Source organism: Corvus kubaryi, unplaced genomic scaffold (genome assembly GCF_017639235.1).
Source record: "Corvus kubaryi isolate FWS band 111438036 unplaced genomic scaffold, C.kubaryi_AGA036_p1.0 37394, whole genome shotgun sequence".
Classification (NCBI taxonomy): domain Eukaryota; kingdom Metazoa; phylum Chordata; class Aves; order Passeriformes; family Corvidae; genus Corvus; species Corvus kubaryi.
This window is the reverse complement of record NW_024581133.1, coordinates 10906860-10926923: the sequence shown is the minus strand read 5'-3', so window position 1 is coordinate 10926923 and position 20064 is coordinate 10906860. Positions and strand designations below refer to the sequence as shown.

The 20064-nt window shown below is 40.5% G+C and overlaps 1 protein-coding gene across 14 annotated transcripts in view; it reads left to right on the top strand.

Moving 5' to 3' along the window:
• The window catches only part of MEGF11 (multiple EGF like domains 11), a 256970-nt gene that overhangs the window by 53744 nt on the left and 183162 nt on the right, over nucleotides 1-20064 (top strand). For all 14 annotated transcript variants that reach the window (XR_006017856.1, XM_042039041.1, XM_042039040.1 and 11 more), the window contains exons 2-5: nucleotides 3643-3755; nucleotides 7874-7997; nucleotides 10016-10117; nucleotides 11645-11745. Coding sequence is in view for 13 of the 14 variants with exons in the window: in XM_042039041.1 (XP_041894975.1) it covers nucleotides 7882-7997; nucleotides 10016-10117; nucleotides 11645-11745 (319 nt within the window). In the remaining variant the exon portion in view is untranslated. The remainder of the gene's footprint in view (nucleotides 1-3642; nucleotides 3756-7873; nucleotides 7998-10015; nucleotides 10118-11644; nucleotides 11746-20064) is intronic.

Sequence of the window (20064 nt, the reverse complement as noted above, 5' to 3'; positions counted from 1 at the left end):
CCTGACTTTCATAGCACTTTCACAGATCACAGTTAATTTATTTCACTGTATGTCTATTGAACATCCTTTTATTTTATTGTTTGTTACTCTCATTTTCAGGTCAACTCTATGTGCACTCTTTAAATGCTGTAAAAAAGTCTGTTAGAATAAATAGTTGAGAGTTTTAAACTAAATATTTAGAAACATTATTCCTCATCTGGGCATGGCTGTAACACTTGGGTTGCTTTATTTATCCTGGGTATTCTGGGGATTCGAGGCCTTTGTTGCTCTAAGTGTCTAAGGAAGCATATGCTATAATTGTTTGCCATCTTGCACATGGGTTGGGTGGGTGGCTGTGTGTGAGCTCAATTCAAGCTCATTTGGCTTCTAAGAGATGAGCCTTTTGATGAGTGTCAGCCACTTTCTCTCCTGATGGAATGTCTGTGGAGGCATCTCTGAAAATGCATGAGATGGGGAATATAAATACACTGTTCAATCAGGAGCCAGTGTGACTCCCCACATAGTTTCCAGCAGCTTTAACATTTCACTAAGTGAGAGTTCTGGGAGCAGGGGAGGGGACACTGAGCCTGGCTCCTTCTTTGGCCATCCCTGTGGCAGCGCTCAGGTGGAGGGAGCAGCCAAAGGCACAAAGTGCCTCTTCCTGACTTTCCTTGTTTACCATGTTTTAATGGAGAGGGTTCAGAGAAAGCTGCCCCAGGAGAGTCTCCCAGCCTGCAGGGCATTGTCTGTATTGAAATCCTTCAGGGACCAGGATTTTGCCTTCATAGCCTCCCAGCACCAAGTTGCTTTTGGCAGAAGGTGCTGATGGAACGTCAGCTATGCCCCTGTTCCGACTGTCAGGGCTTGGAAAAACAGCTCAGGCTTAGGCACCACCAGGAACACAAATGTTTCAGTGGGCTTGGGTTTGAATTAATAATTTCAAGGGCCAAGTGTTCAAAGGGCTGGCTTCCAGTTTTACGCTGGTAGTCGAGTACAAGTACAATATTATGGGCAGAAAATCACAGAAAATCTTTTTCCAAGTTGACCTTTCTGAAAAGGAGCCAGCAGTTATGTGGATTTGGGCACTGGTTCAGCAATGTTTTTAGGTGTTGTTAATGCAATATTTTCATTATATTTTTGCTGGACTATTGATTAACTGTTCAATTATTTAAGAAAAAGAAGTTTTGTATTGTAGTGAATAATAGCTTTTTGGATGGGTAGTTGTGCTTTGCACAAGTGTTTATGGAGTTTGTGTAAGAACTGACAAAATCAAGTCTGCACCTCTTTGTATATTCTGATAATTTCATGGAGTGAATGGAGAATGCCAAACATGTTTGCACATTGCTGCTTCAGTGTATTAACACTTTTCACTTTGTAACAAGCTTATTTTCAAAGCACCTGCAGGTTGACCAGTCCTCTTCCCCTGGGGAAGATACTGAGACTATGAGAATTTGCATGTCCTTAATTCCACCTGAAATTCCAGAGCCCAGTGCTGTGTGTGGCTGTGTCTGTGGGCTCAGATGGAAAACACTGGATGCAGAACTTGGGGAGATCTTGAGCCACCTCAGTCCAGCCCACTCTGCTACGCCAGTGCCAGGCCTGAAATCTTTTCCAGTGTGATTTAAACAGAGGCCCAGACACATCTGCCAGCCTTTGTCTTGATAAACATATTTCATTAGCCATAACTGAAGTAATTGCCCAGATTCCTTGCCTAGTGACACGTCTACAGTATTTTGACCCAGTTTTCCTCTGAGAGCACTGAAGGAACAGCCCTGATCTTCCAAAAATAGCATTTGATAGATCAAGAAGCACTTAATTCATTATTTATTCTCACTTAGCTGTGGCCAAGCTCCTGATGACTCCAGAAGTCAGCTCATAGAGTGTTAGCACCAAAGCAGATCTTCAGACATCATAAGTTATCCCTGGAACTGAAGCAATGTTCACTGTAATAATTACAACTCACACTCATGTATTTTAGAGCTTAGAAATGTAAAGCAATTTAAGAGTTTTGGATGTTCAGATCCCACTGAAATCAGCCCCTCACCCAGTTTTGGAAAACTGAGCAACTGTGGTTCAGAAAATATAAGGGAGAGTCATGAGGGCACTCCAGCAGTTATGACCCTGGTGTGTTTATTCAGGCTTTAAAATAGAGCCTCTAAAATGAGATATTGGAAAATGGAATTGGTTCCTTTGTTGGTACTGAACAGCACCCACTTCACGGGATGATGTAGCAGAGGTGGTGGCTGCTGAGACTGAGCACACAGGACTCAGGATACACTCTTTGTATTTTTCCTTGATGCCTGCCCCATAAAAGGAAGAAATCTCAGACTTTTGTTTTTATTCTTTCATTTCCCAAGTCATGTTAATTACATGTTAATTCTTGTCTCCTGTCTCCTGCATTAATCGTGCAAGGTGCCAGTGGAGGAACACCACAGCCCAGGGCACAGTCTGCTGTTTCTGCTGCTTCTTCCATGACTTGAATTTCTCTGTGCTCAAATGATAAGAATCACATTGTCAGTGCTTTTGTATTCAGTACCTGATCCTTCCTGGAAGTGTTTATCTGTTTAAAACAGCTTTAAATTTTCATTAAAAAACAAACAAAACCACAACCTGTCACTGGCAATATTTCTGTTGGTCATGACAACAACTTTTTAGAGGTGACTGGTGAGGTTGAATGGATTTGTTCTTGACTGGCCAGATTAAAACAAGCTGTTCTGAGCAGGTATCCTGAGCTCTGCGAATCATCCAGTTCTTTCATGGTATCTCAAGTTATTAATCATAAATGGAGGCATCCAAAAAACCCTGATCAGTTTTGAAACTCATGGCCTCATTTAGCTTTCATAACAGCTTGTTTCAAACAAAATCTGATGTGGAGCCAAATGAAGTGTGTGTTTAAATGATCCCTTGCCTAAACGATCATGAAAATTTCAGATGGGATGAGAAGAAGGAATGCCACCAAGGGCAGCTTGTTGGAAGCTTGCTACTACTTAGAGACTAAAATAAGTGTAATCGGCAAACACTCCGTCACTTTAATGCTTCTCCAGTGAGATCCAGCTTTTTGTTTCCTTGCTTAACTACTCTCTTGCATTTTCCTCAATTGCTCCCTCACAAATACTAGGTTCCATTTTAATTTTGGCACACCTCATTTTCCAATTTGGTAGAAACTAGAGTTAAGAACAGAATTATTTATCTTGATAAATGTAATACATTTATGAAGAATCAACATGGCTTTTTAAAGGCTCCTTACCTTGTGAAAGCTCTTTGAAGCAAACATGTGCATCAAAAAGGTGCAGTTAGATTTCCAGAAGGCTTTTGCACGATCTCGCATCAAACTTCCTGAAAGAAACTGGACTTTCTTGTTAGGATATTAAAGAAGGAAAAGTCTATATGGGAACAAAAGTAGGTAGGAAATGACAGGAAACAAATTTCTGGAGGCTGGGAGGGTGTAAGAGGGATGCATTATATCCCGCATGTTCTTCCACTCTTTCCAAGTCCTCTGCTCTTGCCTGAAAGCAGGATAGTGGTATTGGTCTGAAATAGCACAATTATGTCAAGTTATCTAATTATTTAGAATGTTTTGTTGTATTTCTGCCTTGGTTTGTTTCCACACCCCCAAACACATTTCCTGTGACCCAGTTTTCTGGTTTTCCTGATCACTTATAGGGCCAAGCAACTTCCCAAGAGCTTTCTCCTGCTCTCCTGTTGATGTGCCGTGTGTCTCCATGTGCTGGGGATCTGTAGAAACAGGATCCACTGGGAATTTTTAGCACTTTAAGGTAAGATTTTTAAACATGGCTCTTTGCTAAATGCATCACTTGGAAATTGGTGGGAAAAATTCAGCCTAGGTTAACTGACTGTATAAACATTTTCGACATCATGATCTTCAAAAGTACATAAGGATTTAAGAATGTTGTGTGCTAGTGAAAGACACCTCTGCTTACAGCTAGACACAAAATTAGGGGGATTTTTTGCTTGGTTTAGAGCTTACTTCATCCCAAATTGAGAGAAAAGCATTCAATTTAGAACTCTGTCATGGACTGGAAACTCTGTTTGAATTTCATGTCAAAGTCATGTTATGAAATATTTTATGACAGAGATGTCAAAATGAAATGTTTCAACACTACCGGCCCTGAACAGGAAAGTCTCTAATGGTCATTTTTAGTTAGATTTTCTAGCCTGTCAGCCAAGGAAGCAGAGGAGAAATTGAACCTGTGGTTTTGGGTTTCTTTTTTTTCCCTTGGCCATTTGAAGTATACACTGGTCTTTTTTTCACAAGAATGTTACCAAAACCAGGTCCTTGACATCTAGGAAAAGCTTTATGGGATATTTATTTCACCCAGCGAGGATTCTTTGAGGTCTTATTTTCTTTGCAGGTAGGTCCTACCCTTGGGGGGGGTGCTGTTGCACAAACTGCAGGAGAGTATCAGACCTGCTTTTTCCACACTCTCATGTTCATCCACTTTAAAGGGCCATTAGCATCTCGTGGTCTCTTTGCAAACCCCAGCACAGTTTCCTCAAAGAAGGTTTTTGTACAGAGACTCCACCGACAAATAAATTAATGATTTGCCACCTACTAGCTTTTCTGTAGCTAAGATTTGGAGCTTTCCTTTCTTTTGTGATGGAACCACTGACTTGTATCAACATTGTAAGTGAAATACTGGATTTTTACAAAAAGGAGGAAGATATGAGAAAATGGCCTAATAAGTACCAGATACCTAATCAGTTATAATTAACAGAGTGAGACACTTGTGAAAAATCACCAGGTTGTCCTTTGGATTGAAAGACTCTTGTCGAATTTTACCTAAATTCACTTCTTTCACTCCTGGAAAGAAAAATCAGTCCTGGAAAGAAAAAAGAGTTAAGAGTCCATGGAGGGATTGCCCAGAGAACCTTTCCATCATTTATTTTGGTGTTCAGCTCCCAAGGCTGCCTGTCCTGGGAGAGTGGCAGACACTGGAAATGTTTGTATAATTTGGCTGTAGCTTTAATGAAGTTACAGGCATTGTTCCCCTCAGGGTTGGTGCTGCCTCCTTGGAGAATCTGTCCCAAACACTGAATTCAAGGCAGGAATTTCCTATGTGCTGTGGTGAGCAGTGAAAGCTGAAAGCCCAGTATTAAATGTCATTACTGGATTCTTTTTTGATGTTGGTTTTTAATGTATGTGCTCCTATTTTTAGAGTTTTATTCTGACTCCTGTAATAGCAACCATTCCATTTTCTATTAACAGTGATCAAAGTGAAATATTTCATTTGAGTTACAAAAAGAGACACTTGAGATGAATGAGGTTCTGCTGGACTTGGGGAGTTGGATGGTTCTGATCTTCGATCTGACTTAAAAAGTTAGGAAATTAATGGCACAACGCAGCTCCTTTAAAAACAGATAATAAAATAACATTAGCATTAAAAGTTTAGAAAACTATTTGGAACCTCTTTCTAATACACTGGAAAGAAATATTCTGTGTGCTATTAGGACTTATAAATAATTCTCTGACACTTGTTTGGTTTAAAAACTAATCTGAGGCATCATTTTCTTAAGAACAAATTGAGGTCTCTGAGAACTACAGAATTCAAATATGGGGCTGCTTTAGACCTCATTCTCTTTAGAGTGAGTGAGGCAGCAGGGCTCTATTCTTATTTATTTTTATTTTTTAGGGAGTACTTTAATATAAAGGATATATAAAATTCAATATAAAGAATGGGTAATTTTCAGCAAGAATGAGTGATCTTAAGAGCCTCTTTCTTAGCATCCGGTGTATTCTAAGCAAATCTTTCTTGAAAGTTTGCTGTCTCCTGAACTCAAGCGCACTGGCTTCAGTCGGTACCGAAGGAGAAGAAATTGGAGTGGAGGAGAAGTTTGATTTCTACCTTGAATTAATTATTATTTACCTTTCAGTTTCTGATAACTGATGGAAAGCAAATGCAGGCAATAAATTACTGGTTTAAAGTCAGGCTGCCTTTCTGCCTATAATTAATGTAGCACAGACTCAGGCTGTTGATGCTCTCCAGAAGTTAACAAACTGAGCACAGAGCTATGTTTAGATTTAAACCCTCTCTGAAGATGTGCATTTCCTGGAGCGGGTTTGCCTTGCTCCCACTTTCACCACATCTGTCCATCAGAAGGAGCTTTCCTTTAGCCCCATTTGGTCAGCCCTGCCCTGTACCAAAGGTGCAGAGGTTGAAGAAGGAGGGTAAATTACAATCTGGAAATACAGTGCCAAGGAAAACTTGTCCCCTGTGCTTTGGCATTATTGCAGTGCTGCCCAGTGTCACAGTTAAAGGCATTTTTGGGAGGGATTTGTGCTAAAGGGCTGCCAGTTTGTGGACCCTCATCCTTGGGTAGTTCACATCCAGTGGTCCATGCTGTGCTCAGGGAAAGTTCAGCTCTGCTCTCCCACAGCTCTGACTGTTTGAACACTGGGACTTTTGGCAGCTCAGCCCTTGCAGACACTTTTCCTCCATGGAGAAGCTGTGCCTAGGACAAGGATAGGCAGTGGCTTTTCCATAAATACATCCTTGCCTTGTTAGCCCTCTCGATTTCCAGACTAAGCTTTTGCATTGTTGCTGTGGGACTTTGGAAAAGCCCACAGGTAAAAAATGGCCACTCCTTGACTTAAATCCATTTCATGAGGAACATTAGCATTAAATCATGTTAATTAACATTAATATGACTTACATGGCTTAAGACCTATCTTTGGGTTTAGCAGAGCTCTAGGAATAATTTAAAAGATGAGCTATTGCTCCCATTGGGATTTTGACTTGAATTCACTAAAGGCAATGGGTGTCCTTGAACTGGCTAAGAAGGCTTTGGGTCAGGAGGTAATTTCTGAGCAGTTTTCCTGGCTCTTCGTTCTGCTTTGTGATGGCTTCTTTATGCTGGGCTGTATATCAGGGCCCTGCAGAGCAAACCTCTTAACATCCCTTTGCTGTTCTGGACCCTGAGGCAATGAGCCATGTGTTTTTTGATGATCATATGAAGATTCAGTCTATTTTTAGGGCAATCTTGTTGCCAGGAGTAATTTCTAGGACTTCTGATTTGAATGGTGAATTATGTGTCCGTGTAAATGCCTGAAATGGATATTTAAAAATACTTTTTACTGAATTAATGTTTTACAGATTAACACCTCTAATGCTGTTACCAAAAAAAAGCAATTTTATTTTCTATCTATTTTGAACTTCTGACTGGTGTCGTTGGAGGCTTCTAGGCTGACACCACAACTTTGGTTTCAAAGTCCCAAGCTGGTGTAAGCCACTACATTTAATAGATGAACAGTAAGGAAGAGACCACACCCAGTGAATTTTGTACAACCTCTTTCCAGCTTCAATGCAAATGTTTTTATTTCCTGTTCAGTGTTCTGTGTAATGTGCCCCAGTGCATTGACCTCTGTAATTCTCAGTGATTCCCCACCCAAGACTTGAGGAGTGCACTGATTTTCCTTCCATCATGCAATAAGCACAAGTCTCACATCCAGCCCATATTGACACCTGTAAACCCCATTTAAATAAATCAAAGGGGGCATTTGGGTATTCTCCCACTTGCCTGTAGGTTGATTGAAGAATGGATTGCTTTAGTATCTCAGTGATTTATTTTTCAGTACAGACAGCCTGTCATAAAAACAATCAGTATCAGAAATGTTCTTTGGAAGAATCATTGTGACTATCAATATCTTAGGTGGCTTAATCATCAAATTCATTGGTTTTATTATATATAAATTCCTATTCAAATGGATTTGAAATTTTAAAGAATTTTACTGTTCAGTTGATTGTTTTTTCAAGTATTTCAGTTTCTGAATAGCTCCAGAGTATTTGGATTTGCACAAAGGCAAGGAGGAAAAGGCCTAGAAGGATATTTTTGTCAAAATTGTCTTTAATGGCTCTACTTTCTTCCCTTTATCTAGGTACAACAATGGTGGCACATGTGCTGTTCCAGTGGATTCTGAGAGGACTTATTCTGACTTTTCTGCTCAAAACTACTCTGTCCCTAAATCCAGATGATCCAAATGTTTGTAGTCACTGGGAAAGGTAATCTGTCACCTGCCAATTCTTATTTTTTTTTACTATCCTTTTCAGATTTTTACATTTAGAAAGCAAGCTGAGAGCTATAATTTGCTAAATACCACCCTCCTTCAGAAAAGAGCACAGATTTGCTTTACATAAATAGTACTTTTGAATGCCTTGGAGGGTTTGGATCATCCCAAGGAATTGGTTCTAAGGCTACAGCTATTGACCACATCCCCCTGAACCCTTTGGGAAGCTCCTCCAGAGTCTGAGTGACTGAAGCGCACTGAAGTGTTTGCATTTATCATGGAGAGACCTACAGAAATGCTGGCCTTGTTCTGTCTTGCTTTTTTTTGGTTGTTGTCCAGCAAGAAAGTTTGAAGCCCTTCCTGCTGCAGCATTGAGGCTCTTCCTGCCAAATTTGTGTCGGCATCAAAGAGTGGATGAAAGCACTGAACATGAAAGGCCCTGCAATTTCTTGTTCTCTCTATTGTTCCAGTGTCCTGGTCCTAAAAGTGGATCTGAGCAGGCCAGTTCCTGTGAGCACAGAGAAACCCACAGCCTTTGATGGGGTTCACACTTGTGCAGGGGCTGTTTTCAGAGGCTAAAGGTCCTGTACTTTAGGAAAGTTTAACTTGCTAAATTTCCATTTCTGTTCTCTGGTTCAATTCCACACAAATCTGAATTGCTGTACACTTCAGCAAAACAAACCCCTTAACAAAGGTAAAAATAGAATCATATTTTAATGACTATGTTTTGAGGCCTTAATTAGAGAATTAACTGTTTGTAGATAATGCAACTGCAAAGCAAAGACTGTACAGGAAAAGGATTTTGCAGTCTGCGTGCTGGAAGTGCATTCAGAGCACAGGAATAAAATATTGATTTTGTCTGAAGAAAGTCAGCAACCTAGAGACCCAATCAAGGAGAAACAAAAATTAAATACCAAAATTGATTGGTTGTACTGACCAAGATGACTTTGTTAGTTAGATGTTAATAAATCAAAGGGAAAAGATTGTTAGGGCTATTGCTGGATAATAAATGGACTCGTAAAATAATAATTGAGATTTGCAAGTGTTACTGTCTTACATTAATAATGAGCAATGTAAATATTTTATATTTTGGCATTAGCAGAAGTAAAAACATTATTGTCTAATCCAGCAAACAGTGACAGAGGGCAAAGCGACATCCAGGGGAATCTTGGCTTGTCTAGAAGGGACACAACAAGCAGGGCAGGAACAGCCCAATCTTCGATTTCAAGCCAATCAGACCCTCCAAGCAAATATCTTGGTATTACCTTGTGGGTACAATCTCCCAGGGCTTAATCACATCAGCAGTCCTGCTGATGAGAGGGAAATCAGCTGCAGAATTAAGACAATCGATATAATGAGCAACCTAAAGGATCTAATTCTTGGGTCATGACCTGCCTAGGATGATTTGAGTATTGTTCTCTGAATATATTGTAGATCTGATAGTGGGGCCTGTGTCCAAATCAGAACCTGAGACAGGAGTCCCTTGAGCAGTGCACACACCTACTATGGGGCTATGCGATGCTCTGGCATGACTGACCCCAACATGAGATTTGGGTTCCTGTATCACGTGAGAGGCCCAAACAATAATGAACATAGAACCTATTGCATGACTAAGTAGTGTTTTGGGAAGGAGACTGTTGAATTCTTGCTATTGTTGGAGCTCTGTGATTTCTCATCAAATTGCTCAGTTTTTGTCCATATCCATTCACCCTTTCACCTTCTAAACTACCACAAATTTTCACGACATTTGGTGTTTTTCCCAAAAGGAGTGGTTTATTGTTCACACTGATATCTCTATGCCTACATCAGTCATGGAGCCCAAGTTAGAAACATTTCCAAACTTTTCAGGAAGACCTGTAGCTGAAGGAAGCCCTTTTCTGCTCTTTGATAAAGTTTCTAAGATTCTTGATGTAAATACGTAAATATGGAGTTCCATGAGCAGCAAATACAGAGAACTGAACCTTTCCATGTGGCACCAAACAGCCTCTCACTTCCTTCCTTCTCCACTCCCAGCTACGCTGTGACTGTGCAGGAATCCTACGCTCATCCTTTTGACCAGATCTATTACACACGATGCACAGACATCCTGAACTGGTTCAAGTGCACCAGGCACAGGTAAGAGCTAATCCTCAGAAATCTCAGTATCATTCTGCCTTTTTATCTCCTCACATACCTCTTGTTTATCCAAATGTTCGTGGTGCTCCAATATAGATGCACACAAAGATGTGTTTTAGGACAGGGTGTTTGGAATTACAGGGCGTTGATGAAAGTACAGAGATTTTTGCCTGAGGTTTGAGTGAGACCAGTGATAGTCAGTCCCTCATGGGGCCATCCAGGAGAATATATCCTTCCATTGGCCCTGCCATGGGATTGGAAGTGTTTATTCCCTGACCAGACATGACCAACTCTCTTTTCCAAGTGATTGGTACATGTCCAGGTTTGTAAAAGGAAGTCCATGCACCTCCTAAATTGTGAAGAAAGAGGCATTTGAGGGTTAGTGATAATTAGAAATGGATCTGTGTTAGAATTAGTGCACCCAAATCTGCACTGAAAATCAGAAAAAATGAAGATGGGTCCATTTCCAGCACTGAATGGAAACTGGTACCAAAGGGTTAATTTTTCCCATTCTGCAAGTTATTGCTGTTACATTCATTCTGATTCCAAACTATCCTAATAAATATCCACTAATAGTCACAATCTTTCAAGGGGATTTTAGCAGCCAATTGGTATCCTAACTCCTGCACTCAGTTGCAAATAGGCTCCATCAGCACTATCCCAGTGTGAGTGTTGGACTTGGCTTTTTAGCTCCTGTGTTACAATGTTTGGAAGTGAACAGAGCTGCAGAGCTTTCTGGAATATTGTATAGATTGGAATGCAGCAGAGTAAATTCGATCAGTTTATCTAACATGAGGGACAATAGATTTTGTTCAATCTACATAATTTCTATAAACTAGCAAGACTGTTTTGAAGTGTTTGCTGTTAAATATGAAGTTAAATATTACCTTTGTAATGTGGTATCCTTGCTAATGCTATGAGTAAGTGTAGGAGTGCTACAGAATGCTAAACACTTTTTAATTTCTGTGGACTACAGTATTGTGGTGGGGAAAACAGGCTTTAAATACTGAACTGGGACTATGTCGTCACTTTGCAAGGTATGAGTGCCTTGGAAGGGTTAGCAAGCAGGAGCAAATCACTTGGGGTTAACTTCTCAAGCTGTGTATTGAGAGCAGTTCCCATTGTGGGAGTTTTTGTGTAGCAGCTGACACAGTGGTCTCTGCAGAAGATTCTGTTCCTTCCATTGATGAGAGCTGACCTTGCTGATGTGCAAAAATAGACCATTTATTCTTGAAGAAACTCCTTGCCCTTGCAGTAGGACTGGGAAAATGTTTTAAGACAGCAGCTGCCCCAGGAAGAGCTCCAGTGACTGACTGTCACAAGCACTGTGTTTATAACACAAGTCATATTTCAAGCTTCAAAACAAGTATCGATTTCTTCCTTATTGTGGCTTTTATTACCAAAAGCTTTCATGCATTTAAAAATAATTATTGAATGCTACCCTTATTATAATTTAACACAAATATCATTCCAGCAGGAGGCATTGATTTTCAATAGTGTCCAATGGTTTTGTGTCTTGTGGTGCAGGATCAGCTACAAAACTGCCTATCGCAGGGGGCTGCGCACGATGTACCGGCGACGCTCCCAGTGCTGCCCCGGCTACTACGAGAGTGGGGACTACTGCATACGTATGTACACACGGCACATGGCACAGTTAAAAGTAGTTTTTGGAGCAGCTGTAGATAAATTAAAGTCATGTTGCACTAGGGTTGATTTTCAGAGCTTTCAGCTCGTGCTGATTGCAGGCAGAACTGCAGGTACAGAATATTTCGGGTCGTTTCAGGTATGTGCATCTCAAGTAAGCAAGTAAAATTTGGCTGAAGTCATTGGGGAGGGATTTAATGAAGTTCCTTAGTGCTTTCTTGTATCAGAGCTTACTCTGGAGAGTAATTAATGCAAGTATTCACCAATATTAAGGAATTGGGGGAACTGAGAACGCTCAGGAATAAACTATCACATAATTTAAGCAGCAGTGTAAAGTTTCTGCCTCTTACCTTTGACAGTTCTTACTTCAAGAGTTAAATGAGTTAAAATCTTGGGTTTTTTCACAATGGTTCCCATCAGCAGTTTAACTTTTTAAAGCTTCTCCAATGTCAGAAGAACTTTCTCCCAACTGCACTGTATAAATAAATACAGAGCTCTGGAGTGTTTTAGGTCTATATGAGGGGGGACAAAAATCAAAATGGATCTTTCAGCAATGCCTAAGAGCTTTGTTAATTAAAAATACCCTGTACATTAGTGTCACTTGTTTTTAGTATTGCAGCTTTCTAAGTGTTCTGCATGTGCTAAAAAGGAGAGTGGAGCTGGGATCTCTTGTCTAGGTCTTGTGTTGTGGGATTGTGACACAAGAAAACACAAAGAGGTTTTGATCAGCATCAGAATCCAAATTTTATTAACAGGTTTAGAATGCCATGGAATAAATGTGAAAATGATACAATTATCCAGCTAACTTCAAATATCTTGACCCTGTGCTCTACAGCTATTTCTTTCTAGCTCTGTTGATGTTTTTATCTGAGTTCCTGTGTTGGACTCATATTGTAATACATGAACAGCTGAAAAACATGAATGGACCCTGATCTCATTTTCAATGACCTTTACGCCAAAGAGTTACATTAAAGAGGCTTTGGACTGTGAAAAATCACCAACCCTTTGAGATAAGGCATTAGAATTATTTTACAGAAAGTGTAATAATTTGATCTCTTGAAGCGAAAAATGCTGTTAGTCAAGTCCTGAAAAACATTGATTGCAACTTATTGTCTTTGCTGGAATCCTTCCTATGGTAAGTATGTACTTACCTTCAAATATCTCAGGTGTCAATACCATGTCAGCAGTTGTTCCACATACTTTTATTACAGTCTTGGATTTCATGACTCAGAATCCTGTCTAGCACAGAGCATATTTATTATCACTTTTCTGCCTGCAACCTATTGATTTTTTTTTTTAATTGCCATACTGTCGCAACAATAACTCCCTCCAGACTTTCTGATTCTTTGAGGATATTAACATTTGTTCTGAAGTGGTTTGTGGGGTTTTGTTAATACTCAGTGTTCTGCTTCTGCCAGGCAAATTTTATCTTTCTGTGGTGGAGAAAGAACAGCATACACCGAAATTTTGCTAATGCAGAGCAGGCAGCAGGTATCTGGTCAGACCAAAAGCCTCATGTTTGACACAGAGCAGATAATAGTTACACTCTCTCCACTGTTTACATGTGCAGGAGTCAGGTTCTTGTATTTCATTATCAGCCTGATGTGTGCTCAGGGACATCTGCTGTCCATCCTTCCCGGAGATCGGAGCAGCAACAGCAGCCAAGAGGGAAATGATGTCAGGGAAGAAGTTCTCCATCATGATGGATTCCAGATGCTTGGACTTATTATTTGCTACCACAAGTAGCCACATAGCAAAAAACCCAAAAGCAAACAGAAAACCTCATTGAAATTCTCTGAGCCCTCAAGCAACAGTTTGGAGGCACAATATTTAGCTAATGGGATCCTTTTCATGTCACCCCTTTTGTTTGTAACACATAAAGGCCTGATCCCATTTGTTTTGTTTTGTTTTGTTTTTCCACAATATGTTCCTGTACCAACAAGCAAATTCTCTCATTCATCATTCTTTGCAGTCAGCATTTTCATTCCTGGAGGCACTTCTCTGCTTTTGCCTTTTTCCATCCCATTTCTTACTTCTCTTTAAACTGGTATTTTTTTGCTGTTTCCTAACAAGGCAGTCCAGTACTCCTGTCCCATGTTCCTCTAGACACATTCAATGCTACTCCTCTAAAGACAGCTGCTCCAAGAGTGGTCAGGACACAAAATTCCACTTTCCTGAGCTGCACCTGGCAGGAAGGGAGGGAAGCTTCAGCCCTGCAGAGAGGGTTCTCCCCGCTCAGTCAGCCCTTTAAAATCTATTCCATTAGCAATCATGGAACCACTACAACATGGGGAGGAGGGATACATCCTGCAGTGAGTCTGATGATCAGAAGAAAGTTTGATTAAAAAACAGTGTGTAGATTAAAGGCTAATTGGTTCTTCTTTCATTAATAGCAGTCTTTATTTCTTGCAAAAGTTAAATAGCTTTGTAATTAACAGTGACATGTTTAGACTAGAGAGGGCTGAGTTTAAATCTCTATTAATGACTGTTTCTTGGATTTTAAAGCAGAAGTGAAGGCTTTCAGCTACTGTTTTGATCTCTTCCCTTCTCATTTACTAATTTTTAAAAGAATGTCAGATATACGGTTTTATCTTTGTCCTCCTGTTGGCTTACTAAATAGATTAAGTCTAATAAAATCTACCCTCAGTTCTAAATAGTCATGTTGATCCAGAGCTTCTTGCTCTGCCACTTCTCTGGTGTCTTCTCTGCCTTTTCAGCATCTGTCTGTGCTGCTGCCCCATAAAATGTGGAATTCAGGCACAAGGTCCAATAATTTAAGTGGCTGCCTGGTAAGTTATACAACTGGCCAGCCCATTAGTACTTAGGCTAAACAGTTTTGGGGTATGAAATTGTCTCTGTGCCTCCAAAAGGCTTGAAATACTTTGGGGTTGCAATGGTAGTCAAAAATCCCCCCTGAAAAATGCTGAAGATGCATATCTGCATTTTTTTTCCCCTCACTGATATCTTAGAAATGGTTGTTACCATTGTGGGAGCTTTGCAAAACGATTCCCCTTCTCTGAATGTTCTTACACTTGACAGAGCTTTTCCCTGAGCTGTCCCTGAAAACAAACAGCACAGTCTGGGCAGTAAATCAGAGCAGCTGTGATTTACTGTACTTTGTATGCTAAGGTAAGCTTTTGGCAGAGCAAATGCATAAACTACAGAAAATCTTTTTTTAAACAACCTCAGGGTTCAACTGCCCTTCAAGGTTTTTGTAAGGATGTTTTAAAATTATATTGCCTAGATTAGTATCTGTGGCAGATAAAGCAGCTCTGAATACTTTGCTGCTCAAAAAAAAAAAAAAGAAAAAAAAAGAAAAAGAATATTACATGGCTCTTTTGTGCTCTTTAGGCTGTGAGGAGATGGTAATTGAATAGTTCCCTTTAAGAATACGTCAGGTGGAAAGATGCCCTGTGTGCTAGATGGATGAATTTTTGTCTGAGAGACCAACGCTTTGTTCAGTCTGTCCATTTTAATCTTATTCTTGCACAACAGATTTGTACAGAGGAGACACTTCTTGTGGGGAACAAAGGGTCAGAGACCTGACATCAGAGGGAGGGCAGATAGGACTCTGAGCAGCAGCTACTGCCAGCTGACTTTTGGGCAGAATAGCACCAACCATGAAACAAAAAGTTGGGAATTCACCTTTTCTTCACAGATTGAGCTGAGCTTTTAAGTGTTTTCTTCACTCTCCTACCTTACACTCTTTTTCTAAAGTCTAAATCTATGCAATGTGACAGGATGTAATAATGATAGGATTAGTGATTTAACAATCTGATTTGCTGCCATTTATCTGTCTTTCAAACCTGCCAAAATTCAGTAGAGTTATAGATTGACCATTTCATGGTGCTTTCCTTTCTTGGCCAAGATATTATTGATCTCAGATTGTTTCTCAACATTCAGCTTTCCACATTACAATTGTCACAATCAGCAGGGCTCCCTGACTTTGACAAATCTTTTTCTAGAGAAATTGTTGGTCTCACTGGTTGAATCTCAGTTTGTTACCTACAGAGGTATTTCCCTCAGGCCAAAGGTTGGGGACATTATTGTATTTGCATGTATTTATTTACCCATCTTTTCAACTCACCTTTGTTTGATGCCTTTAATGAATTTCAAAAACAAATGAGGAATGTTCTTTTAATAGCTGACTCAGGGAAATTATGCAAATTTGGGGGCTGATTGTTTTCAGGAGTTTAAATAATGTTTCATAAATTCTGTAATTCCAATAGCCATGCCAACTTCCTAGTGTGATGTTCCCATTTATAGTGTAGCCATATGAACATTCCCACCTCAGGACTGCATTCCCATTTACAGGGCTCTGTGTCTAGTGCAGTTTTTGTATTCTTTGACAAGTCTGTCTTATTGGAGCCATATGGTTGGACTGTTAAACATCTGTACCATAGGAGTAACAATTCCAGAGCTTCCTGCCATCTGGATGAATTACAATCCCTGCAATTCCACGCATATGTTCCAGCAGCACACCGACACCACAGTCGAGTGTACTCATGATGAGAAGAAAAAGAATGGTTTGTGTGATCAGTGCAAAAGTTGTACGCTCCTAGAAAATGTTGAATCAGTGGCTTAAACTTCCTGAATATTCATAATGTTTGTTCATATGTCAGATTTGTTGATTTTTTTTCACTTTATAAGGCAGTAGCTCATTAGCATTTTAGAAGAAGTGTTGCCTCCCCTTCTCACCTCAATTTTAAATTCCTTGCAGTGAGCATTCCTGTAACTTGAAAATATATTGTTTGAAAGCTGCTGGACTTTTAAAATACATTTTTCTTATCTTTATAGACACACATTAAAGCTGGTGCTGGTGCTTTCTATGAGAGCCTTACTGTTACATTATTCAAGTAAGGGTTCTGTACATCAATAATGCAACTTAAATTAGGGGAAATGTTATAGCAGGACATAGATACTTCCTATCAGGGGACATTCTTTATCTCTGTCTGATTTGGGATGTATGACAAAGAGAAAATGGTGTGGAAGGCCTTTCTGCATATAGTTATTAATTATAGAATTGAAATGACAGTAGGAGACACTTTGAAATTTCTCCCTTTATATGCATTGGAGATGACGCCATACATCTTTTCCCAGTGAAGAACATAGGGAAAATTATTTGAATCCTTTGTTCCCATCTAAAGGGAAACTGAGAGAAAATGGGCCTTTGCTTGTTCATTCAGAGCCTCTTGGGACACAGGAGTGTGTGGGCAGAGGGACACCAGCCTCAAAAGCAGGTTAGTTCAGCTGGTGACACGGATGAAGCCAGTGGGTGACTACTTAGCCTAAAGACACTAGAGAGACCCCCTGGATGGGAAGGTGGAAAGGTCAGTTCTCATCTCCCATCCATCATTTTATGTTTGCAGTCAGCCTCTGGATGCTGGTGGGGAGCAGTAATGAAATAAGGGAAGGACTTCTGGAAGCAGTGCAGGAGAAGGAGGAGAAACAAAATGTTCATATAAAGTAATGAAAATAGCATAAAGTTAAAAAGGAGGGAATGCTAAAGCTATATAATGTCTCAAGGGGCTTAATAAATATCAGAGGAAAAATTATGCAGGCATTATGGTTGGAAAAAGATTTAGGCTATTGCTAGTGTAGCAGAAAAGGCTTTTCTGGCTGCTTTAGGCAGTCTCTGTTGGATCAGTATAAAAGCACACTGGGATTGCAGACACAGAAGGAGGCACTGGATCCAGAGCTCCTCATGGTGTTCATGCTAATGGCCTGGACGGCTGGGAGCTTCAGCAGGATCAGAAAAAAGCACAAGAACCATAGATGTGATTCATTGTTGAGTTCAAAGAAAGAGCCATGCAAAGTTTAGTCCATTAATCTGCACTCTTTTAGCAAAGTCAGGCTGGTCCCCAGCTGCTCTAAATCAGCACAGATCCACCAGGATGTGTCTGGATGCCCTTTCAAATCCTCCTCCTGCTGGGATGCACCTCAGAGTGGTTCATGCCAGTCTGCACTGATCCTACATGGCCTGGAGGGCACCAGAGCTATTCCATAATGTCTTTGTCACTCAACTGTGGTGCTGGGATCCATTCACCTTGCACAGAATAATAACAGGGTACTGTGCACCCCAGGTATGAATGAACTGGTTCCAAGGACGTGGACATGCAAAGCATTTGCCACTTATGGAATTATGAAGACACAAAATTCTAGAAGGTGTTCCCCTCCAAAATAGCTTGCAGATCATGAGTAGTCCAGATGTGTGTGGAGCTGGGTTAATTTATGGAAATCAATAGGGTCAGAAAGAAGACAGATGTATGAAATGGTACAAGTTTAAAATTGAAATTGGAATCATAGAATGGTTTGGGTTGGAAGGGACCTTAAAGGTCAGCTTAGTCCAACCCATAGTTGTTTTCTTGATCACTCCTTTACATCCTTCTCCCATTAATAGTTTTCTCTTGTGCTCTGGAGAAGTTTAAAAGCCTAGGAGAAAAGGAAGGAAAGGTAGAGAGAGGAAAAGAAGTTTCCTAAATTGAGATAGCCTTTAGAAAGAGCTCCTGATGTATACAAAATCTGCGGTGGCATTGCTTTCTGCTTCTTCTCTGTATCCCCCTGGCTGTGACCTTCCCTGACCAGTTCCCACATGAACTCTGGATGTCTGGGAAGCCACCAGTCAGATGTGGGGGACCATTATCAGGCAGAGTCCTTCTTGCCTACAAAAAAGAGCTACTGCAACCTCCTGCCAGGTGTTAGTGCCAGTGGCTCCCTTCCTCATTTCTAGGCATCTTATAGACTGAAAATGTAAATAAAACCGAATCACTGTCACTGCTGAAGTGCTACAATAGAATGATAACACGTGATAACGTGATAAAACATGATAACGTGTGATAACATATAGTAACACATGATAACATGATGACACATGATGACACAATAATATAAGACATATGAATAAGGTATGATAACATATGATGACATATGATAACACAGCAGGGGTATGGGTTAACCCCGTGCCTCCTCCCTCACCGACCCACACAGCCTCTCCCGTTCCCTTTGTCTGATGGGATGGGAGAAGAGGAAAGAAGACCCAAAGAAAAAAAACTTGTGGATTGAGACAAAACAAATGTGAATGATCCTCAGGAACAGAGAAAGCCTTGGTGCTGTGCCAGCACTGTTCAGCAGTAGCTGAAATGTCAGCATGGTTAGCATTGGTTTGGTCACCAACCTAAACCACAGCATGACCCAAGCTGAGAGGAGAGTTAACCCCATCCCAGCCAGCCCAATACAGCCAGCCATGCTGCAGATAATAAAACACTCATCAATATGATCCTCAGGAAATCTCCTTATGGTTTTTCTTTGTCTTTCCACCTCTTGGTTTCAGTAGTGGCAGGGGAGCACTTTGGAAGCTGGAGTGAACCACTCTTTTCAAATGTTTTTCACTCTGTTCAAAACATTGGGAAGGACGAGCTGTGCTGGCTGTCTGGGCTGGCTGAGCGTTTGTGGGCCTTGCTCTTGCCACCCTCTGCTCTCACAGCCTTTAATAGCAACAGCCATGGATGACCTAAATACGGCAACCTGGGCAAGCAGGAGGAGGCATTTGGCTACCTGGGTCCACTTACTTACAGCTCAGCTACTCCCCATCTCCTCTAGCACAGGAATGAGAGTGGCTGGAAGCATATGGCAGATGGAATTTGGCCCAGAGTATACAGTGCTTTCAGCATCTTCCTGTGCATAATGTGCATTTCTTTTATGTGAACTTTTGGAATGCTTGTCTGTAATTATTCCATCCTTTTAGCAGTGCCTCTGAACAATACCAATGGCATTCACGCAGGGAATACCACGTGAGCCTGACATAAGGAATACCATTCCAGGCACATGGTGTGATCCTGTGCAGGGCCAGGAGCTGGAATTCAATGATCCTTGTGGACCCTTTCCAGCTCTGAGCTTCTGTGATTCTATGATTCTGCTAATCTACTTGTGTTTATCGATGTTGGTTTCTCAAATGCTGGGTAATTCCTGGGAGGGGGTTTGCTGGGTGGGAATTTAAATTTTTAAATGTCATTCCCTTTGTTCCAAATTAACTTTGGGTTTTGTGGCACATATTCCACATCCCACAGCAGGATAAAGATATATTGTTCCATGGATTTTTTGCAACTGCATCCATTTCTGATAGAGACGTGATAGACTATAAAAATAAGGCAATTACTCTGGAGTTTAATGCAAACTGACAGTGCTCTTATGGAAGAAGTCTTGAAAATTTGTAGAAAGCAATCACTTATGTTAAAATATAAAATACTTACAACTCTGAAGCATAAATCATTTAGACCAAAATGCAAAAATATTAAGATGCCAAA